This window comes from Chamaea fasciata, unplaced genomic scaffold (assembly GCF_029207755.1).
Source record: "Chamaea fasciata isolate MVZ Bird 193981 ecotype frontalis unplaced genomic scaffold, bChaFas1.0.hap1 SCAF_4, whole genome shotgun sequence".
Lineage (NCBI taxonomy): Eukaryota > Metazoa > Chordata > Aves > Passeriformes > Sylviidae > Chamaea > Chamaea fasciata.
Window position 1 is genome coordinate 82072500 of NW_027094089.1, and position 22732 is coordinate 82095231.

General features: G+C 47.3%; 1 protein-coding gene across 6 annotated transcripts in view; it reads right to left on the bottom strand.

The window, feature by feature from the left end:
- The window catches only part of FGF13 (fibroblast growth factor 13), a 212055-nt gene that overhangs the window by 89717 nt on the left and 99606 nt on the right, over positions 1–22732 (bottom strand). For 4 of the 6 annotated variants that reach the window (XM_066182205.1, XM_066182202.1, XM_066182206.1 and 1 more), the window contains exon 2: positions 9934–10101. The exons of the other annotated variants lie outside the window; for them this stretch is intronic. In XM_066182205.1, coding sequence (XP_066038302.1) covers positions 9934–10099 — 166 coding nt within the window. In that variant the 5' untranslated portion in view covers positions 10100–10101. The remainder of the gene's footprint in view (positions 1–9933; positions 10102–22732) is intronic. 6 annotated transcript variants of the gene reach the window in all.

A 22732-nucleotide genomic window follows, 5' to 3' on the forward strand; every position in this document is an offset into this window, starting at 1 on the left:
GCAGCATTCTGCAGAAGTTGATGTACTTCATTAAAAATACATAAGGATATGAAAAACCTAATTGTGCGGCTGGAATGCGCTGTGTGGAGCATTATATAATGCCATGCATGTAACGGAATGTCCAGAGCTGTGGATGTGGGGTTAGAGAGGCAGCTCTGTGCTTTGTAAGCCACTGGGTGCTCAGCTCAGGGCTCTGATCCTCACAGGGGGAGGCAGAACCACTCACAGAGAACACACCATGCTCCTCTGCCAGTGCTGGCAGAACAAAGGGGACGCCACTCAAAGTTCAGCTGAGCAACTTGCCTGTTTTTCTCTGGAGATCTCTTGTCCTCTCAGGTAACTTCTCCCACTGCGAGGTGTCCGTCCAGGCTTCCAGTTCCCGTCTAACACAGTGTCCTTCTAACCACTGGAGCTCAGGGATCTCCCTACTTCAGTTTCGGATCCCACCTGCAGCCAGCAAGTTCATCCAAAAGCAGGTGCCCACCTGTCCACAGCACCACCTTCTCCAGCACTCTCCTTGCACACTTTCTTCCCCACCACCAGACTCACCTTCTCCCACCTGAACCTGTCCTCCTCAGTACCACGATGCTTCAGAGTCCACAGACTGCCCTCTCCTCCTGGGTGTCCTTCATATGCGTTCTCCTGTCACTTTTTGTCACTCTATTCAACTCATCTTCGCTGCTGATGATCATCCTGTATCACACTGACTGCATATTTCACTGCAGGTATCATGAAATTAACTACATCAAGTTCTTTTCAGTTAAAACAGTAATTTCCTAAACATGCTCCTTTGTTATTAGTACAAACACCAGCAAAATTCCTCACTATTTTTATATTTATCTCATTTAATATCCAAATGATTAAAGAAACCGCTTACTTGCATTTGGCAGCTCGAGTCCCATTCAAATTTTTGCTTACTGCTGGTTTTAAATTTACCATAAAGAGGCCAGTCCCATGAACTGCACTGGATTAATGCTGACAGCTCACCATTAGATGGGGAGATCTACGTGAAGCTTAAACATTTTCTACGAACACCACATGAAAAACACTTGCAATATTTGAGGTCAGTTTTTCCACTTGTCTGGAATGAGAAAATGATGATACTTACCAGAGATAAGAGCAACTAGAAGGAAAAATTTGGTCTTTAATTACTGGCTCTACCAAGCTGGAGCTGTAGAGGAAGAGAAACAGGGGCAGGCACCAATTAAGCCAAGGGGCACAACTGAAATTCACTCTGCGTTCTTTAACAACTCCTGCAATTAAGTGTTAATTTGATGTCACCCGTTGCAGAAATGAAAAATCCTGGGACTGTTCAGAGGAAGAGCACATTGAGAGAACAGACTGACAGCCACCACAAAGGTGGTTTATGCTGTTGAAGTCTTCCTTTTCCTTCTTTGTGGGACTCAGAACAATCAGGATGTCCGGAAATGTGTAAAACATTATCCTGAGTCACCACTCCACACTGGTGTTCTGACCTCTCTATGCCACAGGCCACACAAAACAAATTAAAATCTGACTTAATGATGCTGGCACAGACTTGAAGAATGGTCACAGGTTCTTACTCTGTCCGAGAGCTGAATTTGACCAGATAGAGCAGAACAGTGAGAACGAAGACAGCTGCACCAATAACCTTTTCAGAAGGGACTGTTGTGTAATGTGGAAATGTCAAGCGTGAAAGACAGCTGGTAACTGAAGCCTTCTTGTGCAGTAAGTTATGTACATTCTTAAGTTTTTCCCTCCTAAATCCGCATGCAGGAATTAGCACACTTGACAAACGTGGCAGACAGCTTCAGATCAGGAACATCCAAGATGCCTGGAAAGGGTTTTTCCTTGTCTTCTTTCTAGAAGTTCAACACTGGGTACACTCTGCGGTTCAGAACCTCTGCAGGCTTATGAGCCTTGTAATCTCTAGGGCTTACATCTTTGTAATCTGTCTTTCAGAGAGAAAAGATCGACCTGTGTGTTTTCAAACACATGGCAGAAAGACTGAAACACCAGGAACAATACCCAGCAAACGCCTGTTAATCCTTCCTGAGCACCACTGCTTGGCAGCTCACCTTTCTGTCCCGGACGACGAGGGCTGCCTTAAAAGAAGACATGAAAATATTTTGCACTGGCCTACAAAAGTTGGAGCTTTTTAAGCATACAAGCAAGATCAAAGAAGTTGTACACAGCAGGAAAATTCTGTGGATAGACACCAGCGGGCAAAAAAACTGAATATGAAACAATTTGAGCAGTGACTTTTCCCCGAACACTCAGACACTACTGAAAAAGCATTCAGTAACTTTACGTAAGTGTTCCATGAAAATTCTGGCCTTTTGCAATCTTGGTGCTCACCGAGGTCTGGGTAAAGCTCCTTCAGTTTCTCTGGCTTTCAGGTCAGAACATTTGAAAGAGAACAAGAAGCAGAGACAAATGTACCACCACATGAAGTTAACTGCTTATGCAATCAGAGAGTAACAGCAACGCACATTACTGCACAGCGCGCTCGCCGCAGACCTGAGGGGAAATGCACTGCTGTGAACATTCTTCAGCCTTGCTCAGAAAGCACCCCCAGCCCTGACAGAGCAGGATCCAGAGCAAGGAGAGTGAGGGAAAAACCTTGAGTGAGCTCGGGGAGAGCAGACTGAGCCCCAAGTCAGGCTGAGCTCCTCTTCTCTTCCAGATAATCCAGGACAGGAGGAGCCTGCTGGACTCTGGTGAACTTTGCTGTTTATTTTTGTGCCCTCAGAGGCAGCAGCTGCTGAAGGCCAAGACTGCGGGCGGGATGAAGAGCAGAAACCCCTGAGTCAGGTGTGGGCTGAGCTAAGCCTGGAACTGTAAACCACGGACAATAACCTGTCTGAGACGATCACCCCTGGGGCGAGCAATCCCAGCACACAGGTGTGGCACAGGGCACCTCTGCTGCTCCACAACACAGCATGTCCTTGCCTTGGTCCTGCTGCACCTGACTACCCTGGGCAAGGGAACAACTCTCCAGGGGCAGCTGGGGAGTTTAACTCCTCCTCGTTCACAGGCTTGGCCTAACCTAGACCACCATGCAAGATTTGCCATGATCCCAACCCAAAGACACCCCATGTTTGAACGCTACAGACATTAGCGCTGATAAGGAAAGGTTTGTGCAATAATTATGACGGGCTGTGTAGCTGAGTAAGGTACAAAGAAAAACCTCCATTATTAATAAAGAGCTACATCTCCTTATTTAAAATGGGGACAGATTGAAGAACGAAGTCTGATCCTTTCTCAGGAGAGTCATGGGATGGGAAAGGAGCAAGACAAAGGCCTTCCCCCATACAAGGAACACTCTTTGAAGATCTCAGAGCCCTTTAAAGATGAGATGAGAAAAGAATATAAGGGTGACTCATTTGGTCTAAATGTCCTACTTCAGCTATGCTAAGTGCCAGATACTGTCTCCACAGTGAATATTTACTTTGAGATTAGAACAAAATAGCAAAAGGCACAGATAAAAGATTTCTCTCAAAGGGTACACAGGTAAGGTAAGAGATAGCATTTCTTTTTGGGTTGCCATGACCTGCTCAGGGTTAAGGCCAGGTCCAGTTTGAGAATTAAAAGTCATCTTCTTGAAAGGAAAGTTCTACAACCGTTCCTAATGCCATTCCTTGCTCAGACTTTTCTGATGCTACAGGGCACAGATTTGGCTAACAATTGCACTACTCACATTTACATCTGCACCTTTGGATTTTACCACCAGGAAAACCCAGTTCAGCAAACCACTTCATTATTAGCTAGCTTCACTATCGACATTTTATCTTCATTTCCTCCAGCCACATTATTCCCAGATCTGAGTCTGACAAACAGACCAAGGTCTGCATGCTGTTTCTTGGACTGAGATGTTGTGTGTGCACACAGGTGAGAAGATCTCCCCAGACCCTTCCAAAGATAATAATGTACCTAGTGCTCAGGTGATTCAGTAGGCAGTGTTACTGCTACTCATCCTGATGAGACGTCCAAGTGATGATGATGATGATGATGATGATGATCCTCCCCTCTTTGTAATGGGAAATATTAAGTTTCTCTGCTGCTCAGGACTCCTATGATGACTTGCATGTTCAGTCATGAATCACTGTGGCAATAAGGACCGCATTAACTGCTGAGGGAGTAAGAAAAGAAGAAATCAAACTAAACCATATGAGGGGGTTCTGATCTCACTTGCAGACAAGTCAATATTGAGCAAATCTTGGATTTTGGTGGAATTACTCTGGATTTGCACTGTCTGAGCCTGAACCCGAGCCAGGCCCAGCCTGTGTTCATATAAGCTCATTAAATAGCTCCCAACCCCTGTGACTCTGCTGGGAGCACTCATGTTTAAAGGTAATCTCGGGTTTAAAGGCTTTGGAGGATCCGGGCAGGAGGGCTCAGCCACGTCCGGGACCGAGCTGCTCTGCTGGATGTCCTGAGCCTCTGAAGCAGGAGGGCAGCATCACCACTGCCTCCCAGCCCCCTGAAACAGGAGGTTACCAGCTAATCACTCGGTCAAAGACGGTTTCTCTTTGGGGCAAAAAGCCGTTCCACAGGTGGCAGCTGCAGACCTTTGCCTTTTGGTCTCCGTCCCTCCCCTCAGGTCATCCTTCCCTGCAGAGATGGGCCCACAGCTGCAGCATCTCCACGTGGACCCAGACAGGCAGGATTTAAGAGTTTACTTTCATTTGGTACTGGAGAAGGCTTAGGCATTGCTCAGCTGCTCCTTGCCAGTGCCAGAACCTGGGAATAAGGCGAGGTGAAAGCTCCACATTCCCCACAGGAGGGCCTGAGAGGTGCAGGGAAAAGCAGAATCAAGAAGAAGGCTTTGCTGAGGGAAAGGGCGGTGAGGAAGGCACGGAGGGCTGCAGGGCCCAGCATCAGCCAACAGCAGACTGCCTGCCTTCCCCGGGATGAGCAGCTCCAGGACGGACAGCTCAGCCGCAGCAGGAACGGGTTAAAGGGCAAGAGCAAGCGGGACACCACGTCTTTGCTTTCCACTGCCCTGAAATGAGGAGCCATGAGGAAAACCGCTTATGAACTGTGGTTAGTTCAGCAGCACGGGGCCATCGCCTGGATGGGTTCCAGCAGGACCGTGTCAGGGAGCGCAGGAACCAGGGGCTGCCCCCCAGCACTGGGCCAGGCTCAGCCTGAGCTCGGGGAAGCACAGCACAGATGCTGTGACTCCTCACCGGTGTCCCACTGCCACGTGGGGCTGCTCTGACTGTCCTGGACACTGTGCTGCTCCACGTGGCTCAGCCTTATTATTCCTCGCTGGAACACAGAGTCATTTTTAGTTCTGAACAATACGCAAAGTTTAAAAACCTCTCACAATTCTCTGATTTCAAACACAGCTCTCCTCCCCCTTCTTCTTTCCTCTTCTCCTCTAAAATGCAGAAATACACATGCATTAACATAATTAAAGGATCGAGCAGGGCTAATAGGACTGATTTAGTCTAGAAGAAAAGGATATAATTAGAGTGCCAAGTAACAGCGTTATCAGTGGTGACACGATGCTCCGAGCACCGAAGGGACATTCTGTATCACAACAGAAAGGCTCCACGCTTCTGCTGGTGACAAAAAGTGCCAATGCACACGGAGCAGGTGGAAGAGGCAGCCTCCACACAATGTGCTGAAACATCCCAGCTTCGCCTCAGCCCCACGACTGCCTCTGCCCCCCACTCCACTGCTAGGGATGAAGGGAACAAGCCATTGTCAAGGGCAACCACAAAGCTGCTTTGCTTCACATTAGCATCCTTAACATTTTCTATCTAATCAGATTTCCTGTTGGTTGAGGAAAGCTGCCCTTCCTCATTACCAGCTGCTATCCCAGATTTCCCTCTCCCCATCCCCAACACGTATTTTGCCATGCTCGTCTGCTTTTCTGTGTAAAAAGGTTATGTATGCCTGGAGGGAGACTAAATGTTACCAAAAAAAAAAAAAAAAAAATAGAAAAAGGCAAAAAAAAAAAAAAAAAAATCCCACATGAAAACAGAAGTATGGGCAAGTGTCCAAGACTCTTGACTGTGTGACTGTGACTAACCAATGGCTGTTTTTTAAAAAACATTTCTCTCATTTTATTCCCTTCCGTGGATGTAATAATACAACTCAAATTAGTTTTCCAGGAGCTGACTCCTTTTTATGTAACCATGTTTTACAGAGATAGCAGCAGCAGCTTATGTTTAAACTATTTAAGAGAACAAATAGCTGCAAAATGTACTTCAGATGGCCCTTCTCCTGTTAGCAGTGCATTCCTGGCTTGAGGCAAGCTACAAAAACACTGTATTTTGCAGCTGCGTGGACGCAATTGTAAATAACGCCCAATGCCTACAGGACCAGCATCCAGGTAAGGATGTCAGCTCTGCTTGTTTTACCGCCTTTGAGGGACCCATGACATTGTCAGCTGTGGGATGACTTTGACAAAACAAAGCTGGAGAGATGCAGCACAAAGCAGCGGCTCAGCGTCCACCACAGCCCCCAGCTGCCCAGGGCAGCAGGGAGGGCAGCACCCACCTGAGCTCAGCCCAGGCTGGCAGCACCCTCAGGGCAGGGGCTCAGCTGGGAATTCCCGTACCTGGGGAGTTCTCACCATTTTTGTGATTTCCTACTGCTCTCCTTCCTCCACTCCCACACTGGCTGCAGCTGCTGGGCCAGGGAGCTTCTCTGTGTCCTCCCGGCCGGTTCCAAAGGAACTGCCCTGAGCCTCTTTTCCTCAGCTGCATCTGAGGCGTGTGAACAAAGACGGTGCTGCAAGCGGGCAAGGTGTGGGGAAAAGAACAAGAAACCAAGGCAGATTATTTTAAGAAACGTGGGTCTCAGCTTCGCATTCCCACTTTTGCTCTCAGACACACCAGTGTGACGCGGCATTTAAGCCTCTCAGCAAACAGCAGAACAGTCCCCAAACGCCTCCACAAAAAGTCTGGAAAATCTTTTTCTTTTTTTTTTTTTTTTACCTGGTGTCATCGTACATGCCTAGGGTGTCCAAATCCTGAAGTGATAAATGAGGCTCCCCAAGCACCACCCCTGTATGAAAGTGGTTAAAAGGTGCAGGGAAATCCATCATCTGAACAAAAGAGTTGCAAAGTTAGAAACATGCAGGCTTTACTCTGTGTTCCCATGCCACTATTCAGCAGATTGAAAAGGTGCATTTTTAAACTCTCTGCAGAGTCTTCCAAGTCTGCAGTTTTCCAGAGAACTTCCATTATGACATTTTACTTGGAGAACTTCGCTAACAGCTTCCTAGTTGTCATACTTTCCAGTACCTTCAAAAATGTGTAATTTATGTCACAGTAACAAGTTCAAACATTCTTTTTCCTTTATCCTAACAGCACAACCGAGCTGTTAACTGCTGGGCTCACGCTGGAAGGGATTTCTGCTAGGATTTGTTTCAGCCACTCCATTAACCTCCATGGACTGTGGCTGGGTTTGCATGGAAAGCACAGTGCAAATCACCTCACAATCAAAAATTTTCCAGCTTCATGCCAAGAAACCACTGAGGATGACACACGTGAGTCTTTCAGGGGGTCTAACACCACGGCCAAGCAATTCACAGATTCTGAAGAACAAGATAAAAGCAGCCCAGGCAATTTGAGCTACAGCAGAGGCTAAAGGGATTCCTGATCAGACCCTCTCCCACCTGTGGCAGAGACAATATCTTTCAGAGAAACACATGGAAATCACACGGCAATAAAAACTGGCACCCCTCTGAATTCCATCCCCTCAGGGGGTGGCAGGACAGGCCAGTGTGGCCATGGCTAATTGTGCCTGTCTAGGAGGGCAGCACTCCTGGAGGAGAGCAAGAGGGACAAACACGGGAAGAGACATTCATCCCTGGGCACAGCAATCAAAGATGCCAAGCCTTCCTCTCAGAACCAAACACTTTCCCTGAGAATGAATACCAGTGCCGAACGCCACGGAGGAAGGAGAGACACAGCTGCTGCTGGAGACAGACGCTGCAGATTTATGCAGAACCTAAGAGCAGCAACTCTTGGCTCCCGGGCAGCGCCAGGGCCACGCTGATGCTCCAGGCCTTCCCCAGAGCCTGCACAGTGTGAGCCTTTCCCTGCAGATCCCAAATCCCCCAGCCATGTCCCCCAGAGACGCTGGAGAGGAAAGGCCCAGCATTGCTCTGCTTCCCTTGCTCCTCTTGGACAGGCCACTGGGATGTCTGCCAGCTGGCCATTTATTCCCCAAAATGACCAGCCCAGCTAAGAGCCAGTCTTCTGCAGGAATCCAGCTCCCAGCGCAGGTTCCACTGAAACAACCACAGGCTTCTGCTGGAGTTCCACACCAGCACGTGGAGAACTCACAACGCAGCATGTCAGTCAGGGATGCCAGGTGTGGGGCCCACCTTTCACGCCTTTCATGGCTGTGGAATCTTCCTGCTCCCCAAACACCACGTGCCGAGCACCTGCAGAAGCTCAGCTGCCATCATCTTCCTAGAGGAGCTTGACAGGAACGGTTCTGGGCTCAGAATTCACTCAGGAATGGAGAAGATAGATTTGCAGAAAATAGTAGCATCTTTTTTTTTTTTTTTTTTTTTTTTTTGGTAGAAATAGTAGCATTTTTTTTTAGAAAACAGTAACATCTACATTGCCTCACCCTTCACAGGAACAACACAAACCCTGACAGATGACAAGAAACCCATGACGTCTGCTAAGCCAGAGGAGTGCTATAGGATTCACCTGTCCTTCGTGTGGACTGAGTCATGAAATCACAACTTCTATCAAGTCAGCCGCAGAACTGAGAGGACAACTGGACTTTCCTCAAACCCCAATTTTAACATTCACTTACATCATCACTGAAACCAGAAACCTCTCCCCAGGCCTTAAACCAGAATGTGCATCAGAGTTAATATTTCTGGTGAGATGATAAAGGCTATTTCAATAAAATACTATTATTTTAAAGAACACAAATCTCCTAGAGGTGGTAAAAGAACATTCATGCAAAATTCGGGGTCTGAAACAGAAGAAAGCAATTGACTGAAATATTTTGGGCTACTAGTGACAGCTCAGCAACTGATGCCCATCATTACAGAGAGAATAATTCAAGTCATTTGTAATAAGAACTCCAACCTGCTTTGCTCTGCCATTCCTGCAGACTCGACTGTGGCAAAATCCAGCCCTGAATATTTCATCTTAAAACACTTCTACCAGCAGCAGCATTATTTATCTTGGCAGATACTGGAGCTTATGCAAAAAGTAGAAGGCTTACCATGTGGAATATGAAGCAGTAATGCAAAACACATAAGGAACAATAGGAGAAAGTATTAAGAAATATAATTTCAAACAGCTTAATCTTATGTACACCAGATGAACGAGATATACCTCATTGGCAATTTCATATCAGTAAACACAGCATAGAGGAGAGACCATACCTTTGCTTTATCTGAAAAGGAAAACAATCTACTCGGGTTTTTTGGTTTTTTTTTTCTGCTCCGCATGCATTTCATTTCCCAAAATGCAACCAGGCGTGCATTACATACAAAGTTCATCCTGCTTCACCCAAGAACAGCTGCCATGAGCATTCTCTAGCACTATGCAGAAGCCTTATGGAGTGCAAGGTGCTGGGGACAAGCCGAATCTGGGTCTGGGTGCCAGACCTGGAGCAGAGTGCAGCTTCAGAAACGTTACTGCAAAGACCCGGCTGGGAATTGATGCCGTTTGAGTAGCAAGCAGCTTTTGGCAGCCAAAAAAACAGGGCAGTGTGTAATGATGAGAGCTGAAACAAACAAACTTTATTGGAGAAAAAGCAGCGTCAGTTCTCTCCCGGAATGAGCCCGTGAGTGGCTCAGGTGACAGTGCCCCGTGGGAGCACCAGGCACTGACAGGCAAGCAAGGGGACACGAGTGCATCGCTCCCGCACCCACACAGGCTGGGGACACACAGCACACCCGGGGACATACATGGAGAAAGAAATAAAACAAACAGAACATGGATCCATAGTGCCACAAACCTTCCGGCTCTGTGTTCTCTTTGAGGTGCACTTGCTTCAGAGGGCAGCAGAAGATTTCGTGACACTTAGCACGAAAAGGGGACTCTTTTTTCTTTAATTCCGCAGATTGGATGGAATCTTGCCGTAACATAATGTACTCCTGTGTGCCAGGGGGAGCGTCATCCATAACTGTGGTCACCACACAACAAAATGAACTCAAGTTAGAGCTCGAGGAAAGCAATCCCGAGAATAAAATCAACTACATAACGTCAGGGAGGGGGAGAGACAGGAGGGGAAGAAAGGTTCAATAGGAAGGAAAACAAACTTTAAAGTGCAACGTATCTTAGTCATGGTGATAGGAGGGTGGGTAAAAAAACATTTACTTTTATAAACAATGCTTCTCGTAAACCTCAACACTTCATCCCGTTTCATGCAGCTTCGATAAACAGTAGAAAAACACCCCGCTCTGAAAAACAACACAGATCCCTCCTATGTTTGTTTTATTCTCCCCTAGCACCTCTATCTATTCCCCATGCAGATTAGGAGGAAAGCAAACCAGACGTGCTTTTATGGCCTGGGCACGGGCAATGTCTGCACTGACAGCTGCAGGTAGTGCCAGACCAGGTATCTGCTCCCCAAAGCACGGAGACTGTGCCTTTATCAGGATGTACAATTCCCCCCCATTCCCCAGAGCAAGGATAATCCAGTGACATTGAACTCCATCATCATTCTCAACAGACAGAAGAGTGGATGTACAAAGAAAAAGCACATTAATCCTTCTGATGGTTTCCTTGTAAAACAGCAAGTAATTTTTAAAGTTGATCTTATAAATCAATACTGCCATTAATGACATAAAGGATATGCAGTCTGAAATGCTTCTGAATGGGGTCAGACTATTAAATGGCAAGAAGATAAAATATATAGCATGAAGGAAGTTACAGCTACCTCAAAGTACTACATTACCAGAAAGAACTGAAACACTTTTCCACTATCTAAAAAAATGCAGCCTTAATAACAGAGATAGTGAGATTCCTCAGCTCATAGCTTTAGGCACAAATCATCTCACATGAACAAAAATTAGCTGCTTTTCCACAAGACAGCCTCTAACCACCAATTGGTATTTATAGCATAACACAGAGATATAAAACCATACCCAAACCCAAACATTCCCCAACCCTACATGAAAAAAAAAAACCCACAAAAACTAAACCCCAAAAGTTAAAAAAAAAAAATCCAAGATTTTCAGTAACAAGAAAAGTAACTACTAACAGGATAATCTAAAACATGCACTAGTGTGCACAAGGTCAGTTTATTTGGTTCTCAAACCGTTGACCATTATTTCTAGCAATTCAACTGCTTCCTAAATATCTGCAAACACGTGGACATCTTAGAAACCTGTTAGATTTAAACACGGATCCCCTCAAACAAATATCATCCCATTGCATTCTCATGCACTGGGTTTTTTTCTCCGGTAGGGGTTGTATCTGGGTGGTAAATTTAACCTGGCAGTCACTCTGTTCACAGTGGTCAGTCACCTTCTCTCAAGGCCTCATTAATCCACCAAAGAAACTTTGCTCCTTGGCTGCTGTTGCTTCGTTAGACTGCACCCAGCACCAGTAACCCACGCTAATAATCTGTACAAGGTGTCAGTAAAAGGGATGCACGATCAAGTAGGAAACTACAAGTGGTTCAAAAACGAGCAGCAGGTCAATGGAGCGGGAGGTCTGGGCTGCCATTTATGCCCAACCTTGACAACCCCAGTTTTACTCAGGCGTGTAGGAAGGGCAGGATGTGCTCAGGGGACACACTGAGAGCCCCGACACCGAGGGGCAGCTGCCGGCAGTCGTCACCAGGAGGCAACACCCAAGATAAGCCAAGGACCAACACGTCCCGAAGGGTCACTCCTCCAAACTGGAATGGTTTGTGTAAGCTCGGAGCACGCAGTGTCTGCAAACCAACTCCAAGGATGGATCCTGTTTGTCAAGTATCTGGCAAGCAGCTGCCTGACACCTCTACGTAGGCCCCTGTGCCATCTCAGGCAAGCTGAGGTGCCAAACACATCACCAGTCCTCCACCACCACCGACACCCAGATTTATTTAAATGTGAGTACACCCCAACAGGACCCACACCTACAGTAAGTGACGAACACCCCAAAGCCACAGAAGGACAGCAGGTGACAGTGAGTGCTGGTTCTGAGGGCCGGCACAGCCCTGACACCTGCAGCAAACCCCAAGAACCACAGCACCAACACAGCCCTAATGCTGGAACGATGCACGGATAACTCCACCGCTGTCAGTGCTCTGGAGGAACAGCTAAAACCTTTTCTTGCCGTGATAAATGGCCTCAAGTCAGGCTGAGAATGTATTGCAAAACGAGGAACACCCCCGGCCCTGCTGCGTCCCTTTCCCTGCTGTGGTGACAGCCAGACACCCTGGCGGAGCCACGGAAATCACAGCTGCAGGACCTCCAGTGCGGGCACCAAGAACCACCCACAGGCAAGCTCCAACTGCATGGAATCCCACGCAAAAAGCTTTAAAAACCTGGTGGCAGCCATCTCTGATGACTGAAGATCATCAGTGCACGACCATGAAAGGATCATTATCAAACAACTGCGAAGAAGTGTCGCCCTGACTTCGCCCGCTTTTCAGGGTTTACGTTTTGTTCTCACGCAGCCTCAAGAAAACAACGTATATTTTTACAATTATCTCTTTGTTTACATATTTCTTCTCTGGGAGGAGAAAGGTGACTGATGGTGGTCTCCACCAACGAAGTCAAGGAGGTGGCAACCTACGTAGCCAATCTTGTGCCTTCTGAAAGAATTGTATATATAGATGGAGTCAGAAAATTAAATATAGAACTTTCCTGCTGACCTTCCTGCTGCCTGCCTCATTGTTTCGTGGCCCAAAGTATGACGAAGAAGCACTTTGGAACAGGGAGAAATATCACCAGGCATCTGCTATGGCTTTGCCAATGGCACAAAACCCACACTTGTGAAAGAATCACATGTACACCAGACCACGGACCCAATGCTTTCTGAGCCTGAGCTCTTCCCAAGGGAAACTTTTCAACAGGTTTTCTTTTTCCCAAAACAGTCTTGTGTAAACAATATTCCTTTCCCATGACAACAGGAGTTGTTTGCTATTTCTGTTACTGAGCCAAAGGGAGAGGTGTCAGCCCTATGGACCAAAAATGTGTCTTCTTAGCACAGGATGTTACAAAAGGGCTGAATGAATTGTAAATAAAACCCTCTGATTTCCACTGCCTCCTGACTGAAGCCAAGCATCTTTATTTCCTGTCCTACTGTGACACCAGAGTAGGAGAGAAACGGTGTATTTTAGGGGATGAACAGAGATCCAAAGAGGTGTTTAAAGCACATGGTGCAGCAGAGGACACGGTTTGCCCCCCGGGGTTTCCCCCAGTGCAGACTCTGCTGCAGTGCCTGGATCTGCTCACACCCCTGTGCAGAGCCCACAGGCAGAGCTTCCATCAGCTCAGCTGGGCAGGACCACCAGCCCAGAACAGGAGCACGGCAGCCAGAGGAGCCTGGCACACACTCTGCCCCAGCACGGGGATGCTGTCCTCCAGGGCAGACAGAAGGATTCTGCACTGGGGCACATCTGCATTTGTGGGAAATGGGTTTGCAGGGAATTCCCAAAGCCTGACAGAAGGCTCACACAGCCGTGTGCACCCGCGTGCAAACTTTGAAATTAGAGCTCCTGACTTAGAAAGGCCACGGAATGGGACAGACATTGTTGAGAGAGAACGGAACTAGAAACAAGTTCCAAACGATGGCCTTGCCAATAGACTGGATATTTCGGAGAAATAGAACTGTGAAAGGTGCATTGTACTAGGACCCATGAGGGGTAATTTTAAATGATTGGCTTTAAAGCATTTATAGCATTTTGTGGCGAAAGCTGATAGGCCAAAAAAGGCCAATAAAGGATTGTAATTAAGAAACAGTTTGGCATTCTAATTGTGATGGTGTGAATTGTAACATCTGTATTGTCTCACCTTTCACATGAGACTGAAAATGAAACAGAAGTTTTTAAAACGCCCCATCTCTGGGTCAGAAAAAGGCACAATCCAACATGCATTTCCTTGGCACCTTCCTGAAGGTACATGTGGGACCATCCTGCCAGCCTCAACACCCACTCTGTCTCTGCTTTGTATTTCAGCAGATAATCTCTTTTTTCCCCTTTCATCCTACTGCACTCCCCACCCTCGTGGGCAGAACACATTGGTGCTCCACACTGTCATCTTCCCACAAACAAAACAGGGACAAGACTACAAATGTCATGGACACAAGTCATGAATATACTGCTGAAGAACTTGTATATTCTCAGATGAGAGTGGTACACAGATACTACATAGCTTAAAAAAATGGAATCCTTTTTTCTTCCCCTCATAATTTGATGAACACTGTTACAGAGACCAAACCCACAGCAACTGTGTATACGAAATGAATTTGCTTAGCAGTAAATATAAAATAGCTGCAGTAACTATTATGTTTCCTAATCAAAACATTCAGCTTGCTAAATATCACCCTGTAGCAGATTCTTTAGCACAAATAAAATAATAAAATTACATTAACAAAATCTTGCCGTCAACAAGCAAGTAGGAAAAAAAAAAATCTCTTCTTCCTGTAAGCTTTACTGAGAGAAAGTGATCTCTAGGATGGCTGCCGGCACCAGGATGTTTTTCAAGATAAATTCAAACATGTTTACTTTATATAAACACACCAGCTAAACAGACTGCTGGTTTGTGTCTTTCTTTTACGTCCAACTGCATTTCAGTCCCATCCAGAATTGCCAGAAACCATAACATCAACCCTGTCCATAGGCCTTGGCTCGGGTTCCAACTGAATAATCTTTGATGTAATTCAGAGTTTAATAAAGCTGTAAGGAAATATCTTTCCCCCCGGTTTTACATAGAGAGGCTTCAGCTCTGCTAGCTACAGGCTGTAGCAACCAGAGGGTAAATAAAATCCAGGCAAAATAAATCCTCCTGTTCCTGTTGGACTATTGTTCTTGTATGTATAACACAATTTAACACAAAAAAAAAAAATTAAACTTCCATGGATCCATTCACTCCTTGAATGAACTTTTGAGGTCATTACCTGAAACATGAATTTTCCTCAGTTCCCTAACTTTTCACAGTCAGGTTAGTCTTACATGCTGCGAGCCCCAGGACGCTTACACTCACAATAAATTATTCTTTTTCTGGCATTTTGGAAGGACTGAAGTCATGTCTCTACACACGAGGTCTTCATGCCGTGAGAGCATCACAGCACCTCCCAAATCCTGCACCCACGAAGTGAAGGAAGTCCCTTCTCTTTGGCACAGGGGAGGAAAAAAACCCATTCTCCCAGTATGACTTTTTGGAGCAATGAGAGCAGCAGCCAATGCCTCCCCACTGTCACTGTCCCCTCCAGGACACAGGACAGCAATGCTCCCTGAGCATCTCCTCCATCCTCTGCCTCCCTCACCTCACCCTCTATTTCCCAAAGGAAATAAAGGTCACACATGAGGTTACCCAGCCCTGGGGCTGTTTAGAGATATGCAGGATTCTTTTTTTTTTTTCCCCCTTTTAGGGTAAAACATTAGGCTATCAAGTTGCTCTCAGCTCCGTACAGGAACAAGTCTAAAAAAACCCTCTTTAAAATAACTTGCTTCAAGTGACGGCCTGTAGGACAAGGAAGGGTAGGAAAGCGGGGTACTTTGCTGCAATAACATTTTCCTAGTTGAGACAGCTGATGAAAATCTCTCAGGTACACATGCAGTAAAAATTTCTCTTTGCTCCTTTTCATCAGTGCTTTGTTTTCCTCCTAATTTCTCCCAGCTGAAGGTGTGATTTATTTTTTTTTTTTGTTAGCCACCTGCACAACATAATAAACTCAGAGCACAACAATATTGCAAGCTACTCGAAAAAAAATCTATTCTGGGGTTGTGAAACACTCAGAACCTCTTAATGACAACACAGTCTATCCAAACCATTTCACTACTAAGCTTTGCCAAAATCTTGATTAAGTATTCTTACCAAACAGCCCTGGCACTTCTGCATCTCCCAGAAATCTTATTTTCAGCCTGCAGCTGTGTGCTCCCAACTTTGAAGTCTGGTTGACTCTGACTTGGAGTTTGCACAATGAAGACATATATTACAGGAAGCACAAGCAGCCAATTCTCTAATTTTTATTCACAGCAAGCCATTTCTGGAGTCCCTCATTTTGCATCACTCCTTCCTCCCCAACACACCACCAAAGCCAGGCACCACACCAGCTTATTTCGAACCAAAAGAAACAAAGCAGCAAAAATACCTTGTGAAAGACACAACTTTCTTTAGATGATTTTTTCAGATTTAAAAGCAGGCTCAAAAATGAACTCTCATTACATCTGTAAGTGCTGCTGGACGGGGTCTGTGACAAGGAGAGGCTGCCAGGGACAGCCCAGCTCCCTCACTCTCACAGGGAAGCAGCGCCCGCTCTTTTGTTCTCAAACCAATTCTACAAATTTCCTCTGTGGCAACTATTTCCTGTGCTTATTTCTGAACTGATATTAAAGGACAGTTCTATGGCATGCATGAATAGAACATAATTTTGAGATGGGCAGTAACTGTCTCCAATAACTCAGGCACCAGGGGAAGCAAACCCCTTCAACTAATGAGTTCTCAAACTGCTGATCCAAATTAGTCAGTTATTAGAACTTGAGGCTTTAGGGATTCAGCCTGTGAGTGCTTCTCTGTGTCTGCTGGGAAAGGGATGGCAACATCCTATTTATGGCATAAACATCACAGGAATATTTAAAATCCACGACTGATGTCCAAGGAATGCTTCTCGTGGTAAAGCCAAGGTGCCAGCCCTGCTGTGACCGCAGTGTCACAAACACCTCCACGGGCAGCTGCCCCTCCACATCCGCCCTGCCCTGCAGGGCTGCCCACCCCACACAGACGCCGTGTGTGACCCCAGCAGCACCCACGGGAGCCCAACCCCACCCCAGCAGCCCCAAACTGACCAAAGCCTGTGGAGCACACCCCACAGATTCCTCACTCCTTGAGCAGCAGACAGGAATCCCCCCCTCGCAAAGCCTGCAGGAGGAGTGGAGTGTTGTAGCCCTGGTTTGTGCCCAAGATGTTTCGGTTCCTGAAATTCCTTTCTCAGGGAATTTTCTGTAAACAAGAGACATGTTTTTGTAACGGGCAAATTGTTCACATTTCTTTCCCTAGGAGCGACCACTTCTTGCTGTCCCTCTGCTCTGACCAATGTGAGTGAAGAGGTCTGTCTTTGTGTCACCAATCCAACTGGTCTGTGTGAAATAGGATAAAACGGGAGACACATCCCAAGAACAAAGGAGTAATTTTCAGCCTTCTGCAGTCGGAGTCTTCGTGTCAATGTGGTGCACAACAGCGTCAGAGTGTCCCAGCCCTGAGCCTGCAGGGTGACCATGGCCCTCCCAGGGACACACCTGCAGTGGGACAAACCCCTCTGAGAGCTGCCGCAGCCCACACACAGCTGGGCTGCTCCTCCCCAGGCCACAGCTGCCCCCTGCTTTAGCTCACAGCTCTGGGCACGCGATCCCTACACCTCCAGCAGGTGCTTCCAAACAGGGAAAGAGTCTCACTTTACCTTTTGACCTGTTAAGAAGTTAGCTGGGAAGTTCCGTGGGTTTCTCCTTGCAGTTGGCTCGGAGCCAGCCCAGAAGTGTGGATTGGACTCTGAGAGTGTTCCTCAAAGACTCTTGGTACACTCATTGGGCCAAGGGCCAAAAGGCCCACCTAAGCTGTTAAGTACTAAAGAGAGAGAACAAAGGAACTCCACACTTTTTGAGGTGCTGTAGCAAGCAAGGAGTTTGGCTCTGTGCTGTGCTCGGCTTTGTTGTTTTGTTTTTGTGTTATTTTCCTTAGTTATTAAAACCCTTCTGATTCTTCAAGGCACTGTCGATCACCAGTCTTCCTCATTATTACAGCCACGTTTCTGCCAGAGGCTGGGCCCCCAGAAGTGTGGGTAAAACCCATACACAACTACAGCACAGCCCCTGCTGAGACACTCCAAGGAATCCTTATTAGAGAGCCAGGAGCCAACTGAGCCAAAATTATATGGACGAAACCCACTTTAGGCAAAACGTTTCATGCCGTATTAATTCTTAAGGTTTGCACAGCTCCACCTTCATTCCCACATCAAAGAATTGCTCTGATGATTTCACACAGTGATTCATTTTCTGATTTGAAACTACTTTCCATTGTGAAATATCTTTAAATGAGTGACTGTCTTGTGAGCGAAATGGAAAGCCGACAGCTAACTTCCAACCATGTTTCCTCCAACACATGTAGAAATTTCTCAACTTTTTAATCTGCTGAAAAAATTCTGAAGCATGCTCTGGGTCAACACACAGAACTGTTTTTAGATCTTCCAAAAATATTAGCACAGAACACTCCCCCTTGACCTAAAAGAGTAATTGGATTAACTGCTAGCAGTAATAGGCTGTTATCCTCTGAAAAGACTAGCCCAGATAAGGCTGCATTTAGATCCTTGCGGATAATAAAGACAAAGACACACGACATCAAAAATTTGTTGATAAATGCTGCTAAGAACGCACCTCCTCTTTCCCCTGTGGAAATGGGACCAGGATTTCTGCAGGGAGCCTTATCTCCCAGCTATTCCAGGCACCCCTGTGCCAGCAGACAGTCCTGGGAGAGCTCTGCCCCCACTCAGGGACACAGCTGGACCTCACCCACGTGCAAGGACAGAACTGAAGGGTCAAGATGCAGACTGGACCCACATCTCGGGGACATCTGCTGCCTTGGCTGGAGCTCCTGGCGTGCAGAGAAAGCTTCCCATCCTGTACAGCCTCAGACTGGTACTTACTGAGGATTTACTGACTGTGCAGGTGCGCAGCGATGCAGTTCCAGCAAGAAGTCCAAGGGCAAGTGAGGGAGGCTCTGGTGCCTCGGTTAAAGGATCAGGAGCACAAGGAGCGTCCTGCTCTACCCTGCAGCTGCAGGGAATAATAAGGGAAGAAACGGGAAGAGCCAGCACATCAGTGGCTTGCCCCAAGCCTGGTGACAGCAGCAGAATGCTGCTTCAGTGCAGGTTTGGTATTAGGAAACACTGCTGTAACAGCAGGGCTGCTGGGCAGCGAGATCAGCTGCCCGGCGACCCAGGAATCAGCCCCTGGAGGGATTTAAAAGATGTGAAGTGTAGGTGTGGCACCTGGGGACGCGCCCTGGTGGGGAACACCGCAGTGCTGGGGAAATGGTTGGGCTCAGTGGTCTCTGGGTCTCTCCCTCCCTGAACAATTCTGCGATTGTGAGAGCCTGCTTTGGGAGAACTGCAGTTTGCAGGCAGGGCTGGCTGTCAGCCTCTGCAACTGAGCTGTGAGCAGCAGATCCACACTCCTGCTCGTCAGGGGCTAAGGAACAGCCCCAGTTCACTCTCCCTTGTGCAGACCCAGCACCTTTCCCTTCCCAGCCATCAGGACCGCGGGTTTGCCATGCCAGACGTGCCCACTCTGATTTGAACTCTGCAGCTCAGCTCAGTGCTTTGCTGTGCTCTCCCCTGAATGAACAAACGAACGAATGAATGAGTATTTCTTCTCTGCCTGTTCCGAGTGGTTTCCTGCTTTTCCCATCTGCTAAAATAAATGCAAGCTGGCTGCTCTCCAAACAGGTGGGCTGGTGCATGCAGCACAGCAGACAAGACAGTAATTCACAGGGCGCTCATTGTTTTTGTGGAGTGTGTGCATGGGAAGCAGGAGGCACAGGGAGCACACCAGGGTGGAACTGGGGACACTGCAGGGCTCAAGGGAGGACACTGGGCACAGGACCTGCTTGGCCAGCTGCAGGAGATAACCCAGACAAATTGCATGGCCACCAAGGATTTGGCTCCTGGGATCAAGCTGTGGCTGCCACACCAGCAGCTGGAGCAGACATTTCTCCTTCTGCTCCACCAACCCAGGACAGGAGCATCACGGAACACAGGAGGAGATGGACAGCAACTCCAGATGGAAATAAAATCCTCACTCGCCCCTGTCTACCGTAAAACCCACTCTGACCAGCTCACGGTAAATTTAAAAATCATTGTGCCAATTTGTGTCACTACAGTGAACTTGCATTCTTCACTGACGAAGTTTAGGAGAAAAAGCATAGAACGTCGATGCTTCTAAGAGAATATCCTTCAAGTGTGGTGGAAATCAGGCATGCAGAGGAGAAGGTGCCAAGAGACCTACTAGAAAGGTCCAGGATGAGTGGGAAGCTAGCAGTTTTTGAAAGCTTTGGACAGCTGTACTTTGCTGTTTATATAATACTAGAATTGTGTATCATAGCTCTTATGAGAATTACATTATTAATGTAGCCCCATTTGGAGTTGGGAGAATAGTTTCAAATTATAAGGGAGTAGAGAGAAGTGGGAATGCCTTTTTTCTTCCTATCTACGGAGCATCATTGTGAACAGCTGGGCTGCAAAGAGACAAACTTCCCTAGAGTTGGGAAGAAAAAAAAACCAACCCAACGAAACAACAAAAACACAAAGAAAGAAGTCGAAAAGATCAGGATCCTCTAGGAAGAGCAAAACAAGGAAAAATGGCCTGAAAATGGCAACAAAATCATCAAATAATAGACTGCATCCCTCCTGGAAATCTGAAAGGATGAGCCAGGCCCCTGGGGAGCAGGAGGTAACAGCAGCCTGGAAGTCTGTTCAGAGACTGTCACTGGAAGTGGCAGCTCCCGGGCATTTCTCTTGGAAGAAGCAGAAAAGAACAGAAGCACCATTCACAAAAGGACAGGTGACACCTCCCAATTATTGGCCCCATTTACTGAGGATTAACAAAAGGAAGGATGCAAGAAATCGAGTGTTTTGAAATTCAAACTCATTACAGAAAGAGCTGTTCAGAGAAATGGCCTCAGAGGAAATTTTTCAAAGCAAAGCACAGAAAACTCAATCAGCAGAAGCCAAAATCCTGGGTGTGCCACGGAGAGGAGCAGAGAGTGTTCTCACAGCCCTGGGGAGCAGCAGAACCATGGACCCTGCTCTGCTTCAGCACCCCACCCAAAGGGGCAAAGAGCTATGCACACAGAGGCTGAACAGCAGAGAAGTCTTTTCAGGAAAAAAAAAATATATAATTTAACCTGAAATTAACATCACTGTTCATTTTAAGGTTGGAAAATATTTTTAACAGGTTAAAGATTAGGCTTATGCAGAGAGGGTCCCTATATACAAACACACATGTACACAAAACAGTTCAATTTTAAAACAGACAAATGAAAGGCTGTGATATTTTCTCACACTGTTTTCTTAGACTAAGCTTCAGTTAAGCTGAATTCCCACCACAGGTCATTTTGCACAAATCACTTGATGCACACCCCAAAAATTTACCCAGCCAAGTTACACCACCTTGGAAACTACTACTCGGCTCTATGATTCTCACAGCCAGAACCCTCTGCCTACCCTGTCATTTCTGTTTAGTGTGTTACCTACTGCAGCAGCCACTGCTGGAGCAGCCTTCCCCAGCCCAGCTGCCAACGCTGTGGCTGAATAATCCACCTCCAACAATCTGACAGTTAGCCAGCTCTTTTTCCCCCCGTCTGGGCCATGCAGTGTTATTATATCCACTTGAACAGCCATCTATTGAGGAACAACACTCACAACACCCCATTCCCCCCTTTCCTGAAATAAAAGGACTGCACTTCAGAAGCCTGCACTTGACACAGTTTTAGAAACTGTACTTGAAAATGTTTTTTCCCCTCTCTACACAAACCTAAAGCCTTTCAGACATTGCAGTAACCCATGTGCAATTACGCTCTCACTGTTACTCGGTGTAGCTACAACACGGCGTAAATACAGAGAAGGGTTTTGCTTTTCACTGTTCACCAATTTAATCAGCAACAAGACAAATTAACTGGAGACTGAACTGCCTGTTTTCCTGTCCACCTAAATGATCACTAGTAGAGCCCAAGCAGATGTTGTGCATACTGAGATCCTTCTCAGCTTCCCTACAGCTTCCTTTTGTACACTGCCCTGGTAGCCCCCCGCCCTGCCCTGCATCTCTGCTCTGTACCAGCAACATAAGTGCACCAGAATTACAATAATGTTCGCACAGTATGGCCTTAAATGATATTATTATTTTAACTTCAGGTGGTAGCCTTCAGTTCCTTGAGCCAGCTGCTAGGTCAGCTGAAGGCAAGGCGAGAGGGGCAGCCACAGCAGGGCAGGGTTTTGCTCCCTGGCTGTGAGCAGCCACTGCGCAGCAACCTGGCTGCCCATGGAGCAGGGAGGGTTTCCCTGCCCAGGTGCCAACCTCTACAGAGAGCAGCTAGCAGCAGGAACTGTGCAAGCCTCACCACAGCAAGCTGAGCCCGCCAGCTCCCTCCTCTCCGAGGCGATGTCCTGGCAGCCCTCCTGCCCCGTGCGTGGGCAGAGGGTGAGCAGGACCTCCTGGGCTCTGCAGAGCCCCAGCCACACACCCTGCCAGGGGTACTGGGCCGGGCTTGCAGAGCCTGGCAGGAGCTGCTGCGCCTCACTGCTCCGGCCGCCTCTGCCCACCACCGTGCTCGGGTCACCGCGGGGTGCCCGGGCAGGGACAGAGGGTGACCAGGGTGACCACGATGACCACGGTGACCAGGGGAGCTGCCACAGCTGCAGCTCAGAGCACCTCCCAGGGATGTCTGAGTGCACAGAGATGTCTGTGCTCGCCCCTGAACCCCACAGTGCTGGCACGCTGCAGCCTGACCCAACAGGGATTTCAGTGGTGTGTGTCCGCCAAAAAAGAGTTAAAACCCAAGAGTGCGCTAAGTCAAACCGTAAATAACTGCGCTGGGCGACTCCGGCCCAGC